Source organism: Anser brachyrhynchus (assembly GCF_964034855.1).
Source record: "Anser brachyrhynchus genome assembly, chromosome: 1".
Lineage (NCBI taxonomy): Eukaryota > Metazoa > Chordata > Aves > Anseriformes > Anatidae > Anser > Anser brachyrhynchus.
The window spans coordinates 179,801,453-179,817,811 of record NC_137694.1 but is presented as its reverse complement, the minus strand read 5'-3'; the positions used below and the strand labels follow the sequence as shown (position 1 = coordinate 179,817,811).

General features: G+C 35.9%; 1 protein-coding gene across 1 annotated transcript in view; it reads left to right on the top strand.

The window, feature by feature from the left end:
• VWA8 (von Willebrand factor A domain containing 8) overlaps window positions 1-16,359 on the top strand; it is a 195,799-nt gene that overhangs the window by 68,965 nt on the left and 110,475 nt on the right. Inside the window, exons 17-20 of the mRNA XM_080554946.1 lie at window positions 179-294; window positions 1,104-1,210; window positions 3,316-3,422; window positions 6,657-6,728. Of these exons, the coding sequence (XP_080411072.1) occupies window positions 179-294; window positions 1,104-1,210; window positions 3,316-3,422; window positions 6,657-6,728 (402 nt within the window). The remainder of the gene's footprint in view (window positions 1-178; window positions 295-1,103; window positions 1,211-3,315; window positions 3,423-6,656; window positions 6,729-16,359) is intronic.

Sequence of the window (16,359 nt, the reverse complement as noted above, 5' to 3'; positions counted from 1 at the left end):
TACAAACGTGTGGATTAAAAAGCACACACTACTATAGGAGGCAGAAAGCACTTACGAATTAGGAGAAAACTTGAAATAATTACTTTTGGATTACATTTTTTCCTGACTCATTCAGTTTAAATCCCTGAGATCAATTCCCAAAGATGAAGTAATTAAACCACCTTGTATTTTTTGACAGGCACAGTCTCTGGCTTCATCTTTATCTACTCGACAACTGTTGCGAATTTGTCGGCGACTGTCACAACATCCAGATGAAAGCCTTTACTATGCTGTTAATAAAGCCTGCCTTTCCAGGTAGAAGTTCCAGTTTGGGTGGAAGTTCCAGAGTTCCCTGGTCTATTGCTAACATGCAAGATATCTTTTAATGCAATTCAGTAAATAATGCAATTGCTCTCTTGCTTCTTAAATTCTGTCATTTCTTCAAAACTATTTCTGTGGTATTCTCAGACTTGAGAGCTAAGTCAAAATGGTTCTGTACTGTTTTCGCATCTTTATGATGATGTTTAATGACATCATACAAGTTAGGTCGCCATTATCAACATTACTTCTCTGTCTCAAAACACTCAAAGCAGAGTTATATTAATGTCTAGTACAGCTGGATGTTTGATGGAGGTTCAGTTTCAGTTCTATAAACTGTATATAAAAAAAGTTATGAACATAGTGTTTTTTTTTATTTGTTTTCTTTTCTTTTAAAGAAGGCAAATTTTCATTAACAAAAGGTTTGGGAAACTGTTTGGGCCTCAAACTGTATGCCACGGAGCTCTTTATTTCACTTTAGAGCTCTGGGTTCAAGGGAACTCAGTCAAGAGTAGAGGTGTTTCCAAATAAACATCGTTTCTATAGTAGCTCTTACTGATAGTGGAATGAGGATATTACATACTTCCAGTCCTAATTCATCCTACATTGCAACTTTTCTTGCAATATTCCATAGTACTGAAGCTTTTTATAATGAGCATGCAGCTTATATGAGGGCATAGACATAGACATTAAGGGTTTGGAGATCTAAGTAAAGCTTCATACTGGTTTTACTTTACAGAAAATACTGAAAACTTTTAAGAAAACTTCCTTAAAAAATGTTTTACCTCTTTTATTTCTTCATTTAGGTTTTTACCAAACCTTGCCAGATCAGCTTTACACAAAAATCTACAGGATTCCGGTATTGAGTCAAGTCCAGATAACACAAAGAAACTAGAGGAGAAGGATTACACTTGTAAGTTTGTGCCATCTTTTTGTCCTGTTCTTCATGAATGTTACTCAGATAGTTCAGCATATAAATGTGCACTAAATGACCTCAAAATTAAACGTAGTTTGCTTCAGTTACATCCATTTGGCTTTATTGTATTGGGAAGTAATAACTCTTAGTATGCTGTTACTTACGTATTGTCTGTTGCATTCCTGCCCATGAAATTTAGTGTCAAATTCCTGCCCATGAAATTTAGTGTCCTTGACATGTTTAAGGGTTCCCCAGTCTAACAGATCGATGACCTCAGACACTTGACCAGCTCTTGGACTTTTGTTGTTGTTGATTTGATGTTTTTTATTTATTTGTCCGTTTTATTATTATTATCACTTGTACTACTGTTTTGCATGGTTCGTAGTTACAGCTTTGTTTTGATCTTAATCTTTCTCTGATATGTTCTTTACCATTGCTTTTTTTATCTTCACTGGTAAAATCAACCTCTTTCTCATCAAGACTCCTGTAGGAGTCTTGGGTTGTATTTTGTTTCCATTCTGGTACATAATTCTTTATTACTTTTTCTTCTTTTATAAAATTTTCTTTAAGTTGCTGTTACATATCATCTTTATCCAGCATGGCTTTGTTTCTTTACCTCCTGCAACCTGTATTCTTTTGAAAGAGCCTTCAGTACTTCACACATATTTCTGCTTCTGCCATTTTTCTCACTTCTTTTTCATTCCTGCCTGTCCTTTGTTCTTATGCTGGTTGTGTAAGTTTTGATAACTTCCATCACGTAGCACACATTGAGTTATCTGCCATTTTCTGTTCACTAAACTTTTCCTTTCAACAGCTTTGATCCATGCTCCGTCAGTATTATATTTGCTGTCATTTCCCTGTGTGGATAATTCTTAGTTTTGTGATGTATTTGACTTCTGTGTTTTCACAGTTATTCTACAGTTATTCTACAGTAGCAAACATGTCTTTGGTCAGAATTAATATAGACTCTGTTTTTATAATATTTTTTTTTATGTAGGTGAAAAATATATATAAAAAAACAGGCATAATAATGCAAGAATGGCTGCACAGGTGTATGTATGCATGTATATATGCATATATATATATCTGCATAGGTATATATAATACTATGATGTATAGAATACATGCTTTATTGATAATGCATGAATGGCTGCATATGTATACACATGTATAGCTGAATATATAATATTACATAATATTGTATTGTAATGTATATAATGCATTGTATCTGTATTTGTATTATGTGTTATATATATATTAAAATTATTTATGAAATAATTAGAAATATTTTCAATTGCATTATGCTATCTGCTTACCATTTTTTTCCATCCTGATGCCTCCCTTGAAATTTCTTCATGTTTCTCTGTCCCATGTTTTAGAAGAGAGCCCATTATAATCCTTTTTTATTATTATATATACTTAGCTTCTGCTTTCCTAAGGAAGAAATTTATGGTTCTCTTGATGTAAGAATTTGTTAGTTTTTTTTACTTTATCTCTCAGAGTTGAAGGTTATACCTTCAAGTGCAAATTTATTCAGTTTTCAGCAGGTGTTAAATGTATCCACTTTATAAAATTAACCCATTTGGTCAAAAAAGTAATTCTGGATGCAAAAATCAACACTCTAGTACTGCTGTGATGGGTTGGCCCCAGCTCTCCTCAGTCCCATCCACACCCTACGCCTACTGGGACACTTAGAGAAAATAGAGAATAGAAGAGAGTGAAGAGCTCGTGGGTTGAGGAAATGTGGCCTGACAAAGTTAGTGGTATTCCAATAACAAAACAAGAGTATGAAGTTAAACCAAGGTAGCTGTCACAGCTTCTAGTATACTTTGTGATATTTTTTACGTAAGATCACCTGTTCGTCATTTATTGTAGTAGACTTCTTTGCAATTATAAAGAGAATTCAAATTCATTATAATGCAACCTCTTGTTAACAGATAATCTTTCAAGCATTCATTTTAGATAGAAGTCATTTACAGCAACCCACAGCCTTGTTAAAATTTGCAAACTTTCACTTGTAAGCATTGGCGATTGATTGCATGTCTGCTCAGAGGATGGTATAAGTAACGCATGTGCTTGTTTGTTTCCTGGAAAATGTCTAGGTGAAATAAACCATGGGGTTCTGAAGATAGGATCTGTGACTATGCCAGTTTATAACCCAAGTGAGAAAATGAAAGTGCCTGATGTGTTGTTTTACGAAAATGCTCAAGTAAGTAGAATTCGCTGGTTTCTCAGGTACAAAAAGTTTGTTAAATGCATACTAATGCACATATTCACATTTATTAAAAAATATACTAATTTTGAAGGTTATATTTCTGGAGTAGCTTCTTTAGGATAAATTTTTTTCTCAGGGGATTTGATGCTCGTTTCAGATTCATCTTCACTGTGTCCCTTTGAAGATGTTGGAACAATTCCATTGAACATTCATAAAATGTGAAACGACTTCAAATCAACTTGAATTTTATTTAGAATGATTTGATAAGATGTTTTATTGAGTGATTTTATTGCTGCTGCTGACCTGATCAGTTCTTGTGGCTGGGTTATTGATTCCATCCTGACGGAGTGTTTTACAAGCTCATGATAGGAAGTTTTGCAGGTCGGTAGTACCTGCCTTGTATTTGAATTAACACTGTATGCTTGAAAAGCGAGGTGAAGAGTAATTAGTGTTACTAGTTAGTTATTAGATAATTATTATTTTATTTAACTAGAGTTATTAATTAGTTGCTAGTGTTATTAATGTTAACTTGTTCACAGTAGCAAAGAGTAAGAGCAATTAGAGAACACAATAAAAGGAAAGGGCTTGGTGACTTTTTTTTTTGTTTGTTTTAGTTCCACCCTCTCCCGTGTTCCTTTTATAGAGGTAGGTGTACTGCAGCTGTCTTCTCCATCTAGTTTGTGGGCCTCAAAACTGTCAGACAAGGTTGTCCTTAGCCAGAGAATTACCCTTTAAGTGACTATGATATTTCACTGATAGCTTTTGAAGTGTTTTTCTTTTTAGGAGACTAGTGTGAATCTCCCTACTTTGTGAATTTCCTTTTCTCTTCTGCTCTATTTTTTCTTCTTTTCTTGCTTGTAATTTCTTCCCAGAAAGGCTGTCCTTTCTGCTACATGGGTATCACCTACTGAAGGTGACAGGCCATGCAAGGAGAACAGATGACAGTCTTCTTCATCTTCCCCAGTAACATTTCATGTGAGATTTTGTTCTGTGTTGCCATTTCAGTAAAGTACTTTATTTCAGTGTGTTGGAAATGAAATCCTAAGTCTTACTAGGATTCATATCTGCATTGCTTCTTCAGTCTTCTTGCTTATTGCTTCAGTAATTATAACTGAACACACTGCAGAAAACTGTGGCTGATATTATGCATCAGTTTTGTTTAGGCGACATTTGTTAAAAATGCTGCATAGAACAAACTGCTCTGTATCTGCCCCTGGTAGCAATGAATTCTGAATCCTAGAGGAAACGACAACCAAATACCTGTCAGAATAGCTGTTCCCTTTTCAGAATGAATTTCACTCTTATGTTCTGTATTGCAAGTTCCTACTGTAGTTCAGTCATTCAAGTGTTGTAGTGATAATTTAGCAAAACTTGCTGGAGAACAAATTTGGTTTACAAGTCCAATGCAACTTTTCCTCTCTTGTATCTCAAAATTACATCGATTTTTTTCTGTGTTGGTTTATTTATGTCCTCAGCCCTTTGCAGTGCTGTACAATGTAATGAAATGCATAGTTTTGGTCTTGAAGCATTACATGTTCCAGTGGAATTTAGCTTTGCTGCAGTACATTGCTCTCTGTCCAGAGCAAGCAGCACAGGGATGGAAATGATTTTTAGGTAGTACGATAAATGCCAATTTCTTCTCAGTGTCTGCTGAACATGGGTTGATAAAGTTGATACGATATTGCTGTGTCTACTTACAGGTTCTTCATGTAAATATTGAATCTGAAATGTCTGCACGCATCCTAATACAATGTTAATTTATGCGCTGGTGAAAAAAAATAGATATATCAATAATCTTATAGGAAAGTTGTTCTGCAAGGAAACTAGAATGTACACATATTTGTCCACTTTAGCATAAAACAGAATTCATCTGAAGGAAATTCTCATGCTTTAGAAGTAGAATCAAAAAATCTAATCAGTAAGTGTGGTAAAACTGACTTGCTAGAATTTATGCTCTATCGGGTCAGAGTTACTCTCATCAGTGATAAATTGCTAGTGTGTGTGCTTTCAGAAAATACAGTAGCTTGCCTTGAGGTCTTCTTGAATTAATTGTATGTTGAGTGTTCAGTAGTCTTTTGACATGCCTGGTTAGGATTTTGTGGTATTAAGCTATGTTTACACGAGTTTCTTCCCCCCACCCCCGCCCTCCGTTCTGGAGAGATTTGGAAACCTGAAATATCTTTCACACACTTGCAAACTGAGTATTTCTATATGCTCAGAAATTGCATGTGACGTACTGGTTTTTTGTGGGTTTGGTTTTTTTCAAAATTAAGTACTAGAGATAGAATGATAATGTGGAAAAACTATGTTTATCTATATGTTTATCTAAAGGCAAGCATTTATTTCTGTAAGTAGCTTGTCTGACCTACTTACAGATGACCTATTTTCACTAGGTACAGTAGAGAAATATACAAGACTATTGCTAGTAAAGTACTCTGCATTGCCACATTATCCTTAAATCCTTTTGATCCTTTTAAACAAATAATTTGTGAGGAGCATAATAAGGTTGAATTTTGTACAGTGTGTGTTACATTTTATAATGCTGGATATGCGTACAATACATGTTGTACTTTGACTTCAGTTAGGCAGTCTAATTTAGAAGTTATAAGAAACATAATAAACACCTTTAGACTTGAGCTTGTATTTTTCTGTCCTTATTTTCCTTGAAACTAAAGCTTAATTATAATAGGAAAGTGTGTTTTTTATTAAGCTACACCTGGTGTTGAATTTAAAAAAAAAAAAAAAGTATATAATTTACATATTCATGTCAGTTCCCTTTTAATTCCCTGTTTGTTTTCTGTACAGTTCTACCAGGATATATTTTACTTCCTACCTGTACAGTTGCTGGAAAATTGTCATATGTGTGTAAATGAAAGTTCTTATGCTTTAGGTGACAAACATTCACCTAGGCTAAAAAGAAAATGTATTTGGAATGATTACAGAGAATGACACAGTTAGGGAAATCAAATACCCAGAACTGATCAGAGCAAAGAAAATGCAGAAGTAGAGTTCGTATTTTTGTTTCATTGTTTTAGTCACTGGATAGATTGCCTCTGCTATTATTGGCTGAGAGACACTGGCTATGTAGTAAGTAGTGGTTAGTATAACTTAAAAAAAAATAAATTGGCCCCAAATCTTGAAAGTTCTTGTTTACTATTATTATTAGTGAATATATAAACTTTTGAGAGCATAAAAATGGGAGTAAAAATCATCTTTTTGTTTCTCTAGCACATGATGGTAATGGAAGATATGCTAAAAGACTTTCTGCTGGGAGAACATCTTCTTTTAGTTGGTAATCAGGTGAGTTAAACATTTCTTAAAACTCATTATTTAATAATGAAATTAAATCTGTTTTGCTTCATTGAAATTGCATCCATTGGTACTACCGAGGTAATTTACCTATTTTTGACTCTTTATCTATTAACATCCATTGGTTTTATGAGCACGTATTGGTGGAAAATGTAAATGCCTTAAGTATTTTTTTGTGTGTGTGTGTTGTTGTTGTTGTTGTTTGTTTTTACATTGCTGTCAGAGTAGAAAGAGAAAATATTAATGGCTATGTATAACATCATTACCAATAAAATATTTGGTCAATTGCTTTGGTTATTCTTCATAGATAAGTAGCAAAACCTCTCCTTTAAAATTTCTAGTGAGGATAAGAGGTGTAGAATTAAGTATTATTCTAATTTTATTTATTAGATTCACTTTCTTCTTTGGCACATATCTTTGTTGCTGGAGACTGTATTGTTGAGATCATGGGGCCTGACATTCTTTTAGTTGGTCACTGCTGTTTCGTAACACCTTCGAAGAGTTTATAGTCTCTCCAAAGATAGGTATGGGCGGATGTTCTCTTAGTGGGTTTGTTTAAAAGTCTTTGTTCTTCACAACCATCGGAACTGTCAGGTGACTTAAACAGAATTACTTGCTTTGCCAGTTAGCTCTAAAAAAAGAGGTTTTGTTATTATTTCTGTATGTTTAAAGTGTTCAGGAAAGTGATTTCCCAAGCTACCAGGTTGATTTTTCTTCCCCTCTTAAAATAATCTTCTCCCTTTGGTTTAGCTTTCCCATAGCATGGTTACAGTAATTTTCTAGCAGATGTTTCTCTTTATGTTTTGCAATAGCCTTTGGAAAAAGTCTAACCCAAAACGCTAATGGTCTAACCTACACAGTGAGGAATGTAAAATGGTAATTGTTGTTAAAGTGCATCTATTAAAATTACAGCATATGTTTATGTGCAGTCTTACTGATACAGAGTCCTTTTTAAGAGCTTGTATTTGAGATTTCATACTTCAAACCCCTGTAGACTTTTGCTGGATGATGCCAGGTTCTCCCAAAAGGTGTCATATATTGGTAAATGAAACATAAATTTCATAAATTAAACACTCTTTCATAAGTGAAATATGATCTATTTTTCCTATTCCATGAATAGTGCCATCTGCCAAGTTGTTACTGAAAACGTTGCATAGTACAGATTGCCTGCAGGAGCTGCTGTCCTCCCTGACAAGGCTCACAGTCCCACAGCGTCCAAGCAAGAAGTCTTGGGGACGGCACCAGGGTGAGCCTGGTGCCTGCGAGGCCAGAGAGGTTCGCAGTGACAAGCCAGGTCTGAGGTCAAGAGAGCAGGTCTGGGCTGGGGTCAGCAAGGTTCAGGGCCGGGCACATCAGCACTGGAGTGTAAGTCAGGAAGGAACTGAGGAAGAGCCTGAGTGTAAATGCAGCTCCTAAACAATGGGGAGAAAGGGGATCTCAGTGAGGTTACTTGGGGCTTGCTCAGCAGCTATCAGAGCTGATCTTCAACACAGACAGCTAAAGCCCCTAGGTGGGGCGTGGAAGAGCTTGCAGAGCCTGGTGGTACACTCAGGCCCCTGACACGTGCTTCATGTGTTTTACCAGTTTGACAAAAAATATTGAAGACTACATGAGTATGGTTTTTGTTTTTAAGGTATTTTTCCAGCAGAGGTATACTCACCTTTAATAATTTACTCTGTGCCATATTTTCTTAAAGCTTACGAAACTTGTACTGGAGACAGTGTTAAAAGATTTAACCAGGTGGAAGGTTTGGAACATACTGCTTTGATTTTAGACATCCGCTCAGTTCTGCCATTAAAATTGATTGGTTTGCTGTGATTTGTCCTTGGCAAATCTGTAATACTTACGGGTTTTACTTTTTAATTGCTAACATATTTTCTGAGTACATCCAGGTTTATTCTTTGCTAATTTGTTCCACTGTTTCTGTGTGTGACTAAGTTAGGCCAACTGACCTTTTTTTTAAAAAAAAAAATAAAAAAAATACTGTTTTTAAGTTTGAGCACTCTATTTGCCATTTCACAGCCTTTTGGGACCATACCAATCATCCTTGATTTTTCAGATGTTTACTAACCATTTAGAAATTGATAGGGTAATTCCTTACGTATATTACTGAAAATTTTTATGGCATGTAATGAATCCTGTGCAAGTACTGCAAAAGCAACTATATGTTTTCATGTTAAATGCACAAGTATCTTCCCACTGAAGATAATACAGTTTTTATCCTCTTTTTGTAAAGCATATGATTTAAAAAAAAAATAATCTTTTGCTGTTCAGTTACTTTAACAGTTTAGTCTGTAATTAGAAGGTAGAATTTAATTTCCGTGTGCTTGATACATAATTCAGTGTGTACCTGTGCTTTGTATTTGGAAGAAAGAAATGCCGTTTTTGTGTGGAGATGCAAAATGCTGGTTTGAGTTCCTTTCTGTTATACTTCTTGTTGGTGAATGAGTAAATCATGGAAAATCAGTGTAAGTAACTGACAATTCAAATACTCTGAACCTAGGTCTTTCAAAATACATGACTAATATCCCTTTGAATGCCTGTGTCATTTCCTAGATATTTAAATGAGTTGGCATGTACCTTAGAACATAATTTGGTCCATCAAAATTATGACTACATAAGTGACTATCTCCTTTCAGTTGCTAATGATTGTGCAAGGCTTGATCTATCAAGGCTTGATCTTTCTTTAAAGACTGGATTTGGTTTTCCTCTTTTACCTCCTTGATTTTGATAACACATATGGGCACAGTTTCTGTTAGCTTTAGTCCATTTTCTTGATTTCAGAGTTTGTAACTGCAGTCTCATGTGTAGTATTATCATTTTTTTAGTTGCGAGCTGACTGGTGAGAATCCTTTTAACAGACTTGTTTTCAGGATTTGAACTTTGAAGATGAGTATTTGAAATTCAGTAAGTCAAAACTAAATGATCTTGGTGGATGTTATGGACTGCCTTTCTTAATGAAGCCAAGGAGATGTTGGATGCTAACAGATCATTCAGGAGGAGTTCAACCTCACAAATAAACTACTTTATTCATATGTAGTCCTTGATGCCTATGTGGCCCAGGATTTTGCTGCATACTTGTATTATGTGAAAATATGGCTTTGTCTAAATGTTTGCTTGCGATACTTGTTGATTTATTTGGATTGCTGACTGGAATGCGCTTCAGTTCCATATATAAGCAAACAGGTTTCTTTGGGTCCTCGGGAAAGGCAGTGGATAGATAAGAATTTTCAGCTGTTGAATAGTTTTTAATAAAAGGCGATGCCAGCATTTTAAATACGGTTTCTGATATTGCATCCAGAAAGTGCCTGAAGTCTGAGTGAGAATGAGGCCATCCATAGTTTCTCAAAGCAACCATAAAGCAGCTTCTTCCTTGGCTGCAAGTAAGCAGCTATTTATTGCTCTCAAAGCAATAGGCAGACAACCACAAGAATCCTGTTTAGTAAAGGTTACTTATTTCCAACGTCGCAATGACTGTTTATGTCGTCATTACCATATAGCTCTTACATTATTCCCTGAGCTTCGTGGGACTGAATTATTTTTACCAAGGAAAACTTTCAGGCTATTTTGTTGGGAATTTTTTTTCTGATGGACATTGTACAGATTGTGGGTTGGCTACTTTTACAGTCTCCTTAAATTTCCTGCCTTTGGCAAATAAGAGATAAATTATGGTAATAAACAAAATTTGTTTATGTGGGAAAACTTTTAAAATAGCAGTGGCAAAACCATTTTTTTTTGTCTTAAAATTTAAAATTTTACATATAATATTTCCCAGAGAAGTGTTACAAAATTCTTGCATTTGGAAGTTGCCTCAAGAGAGGTGTTAGATGACCTTTATTGGTCATAGGTGAAGTCTTGGCAAACATCAGCTGTCTTTGAAGAGACCAAACAAAATATTCATAGTTCTAAGGGATTTCTGGCTTTCTGGGGAGAGAAGGCTCATGGCCTTGTCACTTCTGAACTCTTTTGTAACCCTGAAGTACTGAAACACTTAACCCCATGTTAAACAAAATGGAATTATTTTATTTGACCTCAGTCTTCTGCTGTAATTTATAGTATGAGCTGTTCAGATAGCTGATCTCATAAATTGAACAAGTTCTGCTGTAGCAATGAATCCTGAATATATCTGCTTTCACAGTTGCCATGCAGGAAGCATCTCATAAAAAATTGTGTTCATTTTGTCCTTTAGAGTTACTCTGTTTTTATTCACTGTATACATATGGTATAAGTATAAATATTTTTAAATGAATGAAGCTTGTAAACATAGGCTCAGGTGTGCTGCCATACCTTGAGAACTACATGTAATCCCTGGCCACATCTTCATTAGTGCTTCATTAACCCTTATCCATTCCATAATGGGTCTTTTAAATAATATGCTCATTTTTTGGATTGTTCAATAGAGTCATTTAGGTTGAAACAGACCTCCAAGATCATCAGGTCTAACTGTTAACCTAGCGCTGCCAAGTCTACCCCTAGGCCGCGTGTGTCCCTGAGCAGCACACCCACACGTCTTCTGCATACCTCCAGGGGTGGTGACTCAGCCGCTTCCCTGGGCAGCCTGTGCCAATGCCTCACAGCCCATGTGCAGGCAATATTCTTAGGTGTGTCTAAAGCAGTTTATGCCCCTCTTTTTGACTGTACCCTGCAAGCTTTGGCACAGAGTGCTTTGTCTTGTGCACTTACATTGTGTGTTGTAGACCTTGTACCATTTTCAAAGTGTAAAGCGTAGCAAGGAAAAGTAAACATTACTGTACATATTGTATGAAACTGAAGAACTTCCTCTGTCAGTCTTCTGAAGAATGGACAGAGGAAATGAAATATGCATTGGGACAGCCTCAGTGTTCATCAGGACCATTCCCTATATGTCGTCATCTGCTTGCTCTTCTCTTTCCACAGTTGCCAGTTGCTTTTTGGTTAGTAATTTTCTTCATCAGCAACCTTTACTATTTTTAAGTATTCGACGCTGGCTAGTCTCTCCTCGAACAATAATAAGGAAGAGCTCTTTTTTTCTCTCCTGAATAATTATTATTAAGACATAAGACATGGCACTCCAACGTCTATTATTCTAGCTTTCGTATTGGTTGTGTCCACTTTTCAACAAGAAACACCAAGTTGATAATAAGAATAATCAGATATGCTGTAAGTTACCAATTAAATTACTGCTGAATACAGAGAGCATTTAAATCTTGTGCTTCTTCATTTGATGGTGTGGAAATTTGGATTTTGACTTTGTGTTTTTACTGTTGTTCAAAGTTGCTTCCCTCTTTTCTCTCCTGTTTAAGGAAAGCACTTCACAAGTCTAATTAGACAATGTATATGTAAGGGGAAGTGAGAAAAGAATACGAAGTAGAATAAGAACGAAGGATTCTATGAAGGTGCTAAATATTGCTGTATATAATTAGAAAGAAGACCGTGACAAAATCTCTGGCAGTGCTTAGTAAAAATGTTAAAGTGAGCCTACAGCAAGTAGACTGTCACAAATATGTTAAAAGAATTTAGAAATGTAATGGCCTTTTGGCGCTTATTCTTCTATCAGGGAGATAAATCCACATGTAATTGCATCCTTTCTTTAGCCTTTCTTTAAATGAGAGATCAATTTCACTGAACTCATGGACTACCACTAGGAATTTATTTTGTCCTTGAAGAATTTAGTAAGACAAACAATCGAATCTTTCTTAAACATATCTAAAAGAATGTGCTAGAATAGATCTTTTTTTCTAGCATAATATTCTTCTTAAGTCTTTGTGAAATTGAATTAAATATAGAGTGAGAGTGTACTAATATCTGTCACCAGCAAAGCTAGAAATACCAAATGCTTAGCATCTCAACTCCTCCAGAAATAGTGTAAAGGACTTTGTTTTCCTGCTTCTACTTGTAAAAATGGACAGCTTCCTCTGCAAGGCAAGGATGTACTAACCTAAACCAACTTTTTTTTATTATTATCATTATGAGCATAAAGAAATTGAGCTCTAAATGAGCTAAATTGGGCAAACTATTATGGTATTTTTTTGCCTAAGGAATTCTGTGTTGCAGTTGTGGAAAAATTGGAAAATATTTGTCTCATTTGCTACAGTAGTAACCACATTTGCACATCTGAGAATAAGCATGCTCATTAAATGTCTGCTTATATTATTGCTTTCTTCCTTTGCGAGCTGTATTGAAGGATCAGAACAGAAAAATGAACAATTAATTGGTTTTCTTTGGGAGTTGTCTTCCCATAAATTATTATTTTTTTTGTATCTTTCTCTGCACTGAACTTCAAGCTGTCCTGCCTCACTGGAAATGTAAAGATGACATTTTGCCTAGCAGTGCACTGTGCCAAATATTGTGCTTAAATTCAGAAAAAAAGCAGGATATCTACAAGCTTGTCTAGACTTGTAGTCAGGGATATATCCAAAACAATCAATTTATGACTTCTTGAAAATTAAGTTTATTTGCTATTCTTGTGAAATTTTATTTTTTTTAATTTTATTTTTTTTGCTTGCCTCAGATGATAAATTAATAATAAAATAATGAGAGCCTAAACAACAGAACACCCATGTGCAGTGCACTGTTGTGACCAGTATATAGATGATAGCTAGGGCAATACTTAGATCACTACTGCTTTATTTGTATTTGTTCCAAGCAGGAACTGATAAGCTTAATAATACCAGGAGCATTTCAGAGAGTTGTATAGGGTGCTACTTGTTGTTCTGGTGATACCATTTTTTATTTTTAAATCAGGCTTGTAGTTCTGATTTTACATCTTTGGGTGTAAAAATAGCAGCCACTATCAAAACGCATGCACTATTGCAAATGTTTCGTTGGCACATACAGGCAAGTTACGGGCATGGAAGATGGTTCAGTGCCAGACTCAATGTTAGAAACCATTCATTAGCAAAAATGTCCTCATTTTCTTCACTTAGGAAAATGAAGAAAACATAAGTTTCTGTCTTAATGATGCTATCAATATAACTCTTTTTATGAAGTCAAAAACTGAGAACTTTGACATGAGGATTCTGTATATTGTATATTAAACTTTAATAAGAAGTCAAGATTGTCCTTTACCCCTCTTAATACAATTTTAAAATTAATTACAAACATTCTTTTAAGGCCAAAATAAAAACGTGACAAACTGATTTTCCCACCAGTTTTAAAAACTTGTTTCCTTCTTCAGTAATGAAACAGGCGCTCTGCTGAAGGTGACTTAAGCTACGCGAGATGACTCTGTGCTGAAATGGAAAAGGTGCGATTGCCGTGCCTCAGCTGAAGGACAGCACCGAAGAGCACAACATGCTAACCTCTTTAACTGCTTCACTATGACCTGAAAATCATTTAAAAGAAAACGAGGCAGCATTTTTTTAGACTTTTTTTCTAAGAGGCAAACTGTTAATTTCAAAAGCTTGGGTCCAGTTCTCTGGGACCATAATTTTACAGAGTTAAGTTGGATTGTGCGGGGGAGAAATTTGTCCCACTACTGTAATAGCTGTATCCTGAATTGCAAAACACCTCCAGGGACCTGTAAAAACCTTGTTTATGCTTGAAATGGCAATTACTGCTAGAAGATTAAGTCATTTTATCCTTGGTAACAAGTGTTTACAATGTCAGTTAAGAGAATTTTTAACTAAGGGATTATTTTGCCTTCTAATTACATAGTGTCCTTCTTGTTATTCATTAGTGCAGATATTTACTTCCCATTTTCCTATTTCAGTTGTCTTGTATGTCTGACAGAGTAAAAATTGTCTGATACTTGCTTTCTGAAATATTTTTATTCACTTCGGTTGAAACACCAACACAGATGTTATTTTCCCTCTAATTAGCATATGCTTGTATTCCTGATAAATGAAGTAACCGCAATCGTGCATCTATAAATAACTCACAAAGTGTTAATGGCAAACTGGTTTGTTCTCTGAGCGTCACGTTAGGCTGCAGGAATCGCAGACGATGTGAGATGACATTCTGAATCCAGGCTGAGTTCAGCTGAGCATTTTAGTGTGCTCACAGGACATGTGTAGTTCCTATTCTTTCTGTTTAAATAGCGGACTACAAGCTATGTGGGTGGCTGTAAGATACAGCTTGATCCTTGGCACTGGGTGTAGATTGAAAAGAGACGAGGACGATTTTGTTGCCATTATGGTGGTTTCTTATTTCTGGGATGCCTGTAACTTATTTCAGAAGTTGGGTTTTTTTATGAAATAGGTTAGCATTTTCCACGTTTCGTGTTCATCTGAAGAAGGCTACCAGACATATTCTTTATGCCATGGGGATCCAGTGAGTTCAGAATAAAATTTTCTTGGCCTTACGTTAATAAGTGTTACTTAAGGAAGGAACTTGTCTGAGCTCTTTTTTGCAGTTTTTTAGTGGTATAAAAGACCCCTCTAAATGGCTGTGGTCTCTCCTCCTTACTTTCTAATATATCATGCCTTCTCAATGCAGTAACAGAGACAAAGAGAAGTGGGAACTTGTCATGAAGTAAGAATGTGGAGGAACAGAATCAAAGGGCTTTGACTTGAACTTTACTCCAGCTACTGTTGCCAACCAAGAATTTTCTGTGGTGTACCACAACCTCTATGAAGGCACATAATGTACTCTCTGAAGCAGTTCAGTCTAGAAGTTGGGCAATGTTAATGTGTTTATAATAGCTAAAATCTGGTGGGAATGCCTTTTGGCCTTTGGATACTGCATGCACGTTTTAAAAATGTACCACATTCTGAAATCAAGTTAGCCTTAAAATGAAATAAAAGCAGGTGTGCAGGGACTCTGGAGAGATGTACAAACACAAGAAAAGGGTGAGGTGTGGTGGTGGCACAACTCCCATCAGCTTCACTGTGTTACTTGGGTAATAGTGCTGTCTGCCTTCCTCCATGGTGGTCTTCCACCATGCTGGTGTCTTTTCGAAGGCAAGGTGCGTTCTTGCCACTACCGTTGGTGATAACAGCCTGGACAGAAATACACAAAACCAGCCATTCAGTCCTTTATCTGTTGTAAAACGAGAGAGAGTGGAAAAAATATGTGTTATTTTGTAGCTGGGAAAATACTCTTTACAAACATTATTTTAAGAATCTGCCATAAACGTGCAGTAACCATTTGTTTGATATTAACTCTGTTTTACGTTGATTGAGATATTTCTTCAGCTTAGTACTTGCTGTAGCTGGCTAGAGTTTCCCTCTGAAGGGAAAAGAATGTGCAGACCGCTAGGGATTCGTACAGAAAACTCCATGTGGGCATCTGCCCAGGTTTTTTTTAGCTCTCCTAGGAAAAGAAAAGGAAGCTGCTTTCAGCATGGATATTTGTGCTTGACATTCGAAGTATTCCCAGTTTTTCACCCATTTGTGATTTTAAGTATCAGACTGCAAGTAGCAGCAAACACTTGGGAATAAAATTGTCCATGTGCACTGCTAGGGGCTTCTTACCCTGTTTCTGACCAGGGTTTCTTTCAGTGCTTCTGCTCTAGTTCCTGGAGTTTCACGTTTTCCCCCAAATGGGTATCTTCTGAGTTTCTAGAAAAAATTGTTGTCACAATATCATCCTCTGTCTCAAAGCAGTGGAGAACTGTGTTTCCAGTGACAGTTTTCAGAACCGTCAGATGATAGATATTAAGTGTGTTGTAGCTTCTTATCACAACTGTGTATAGAGCCATAGG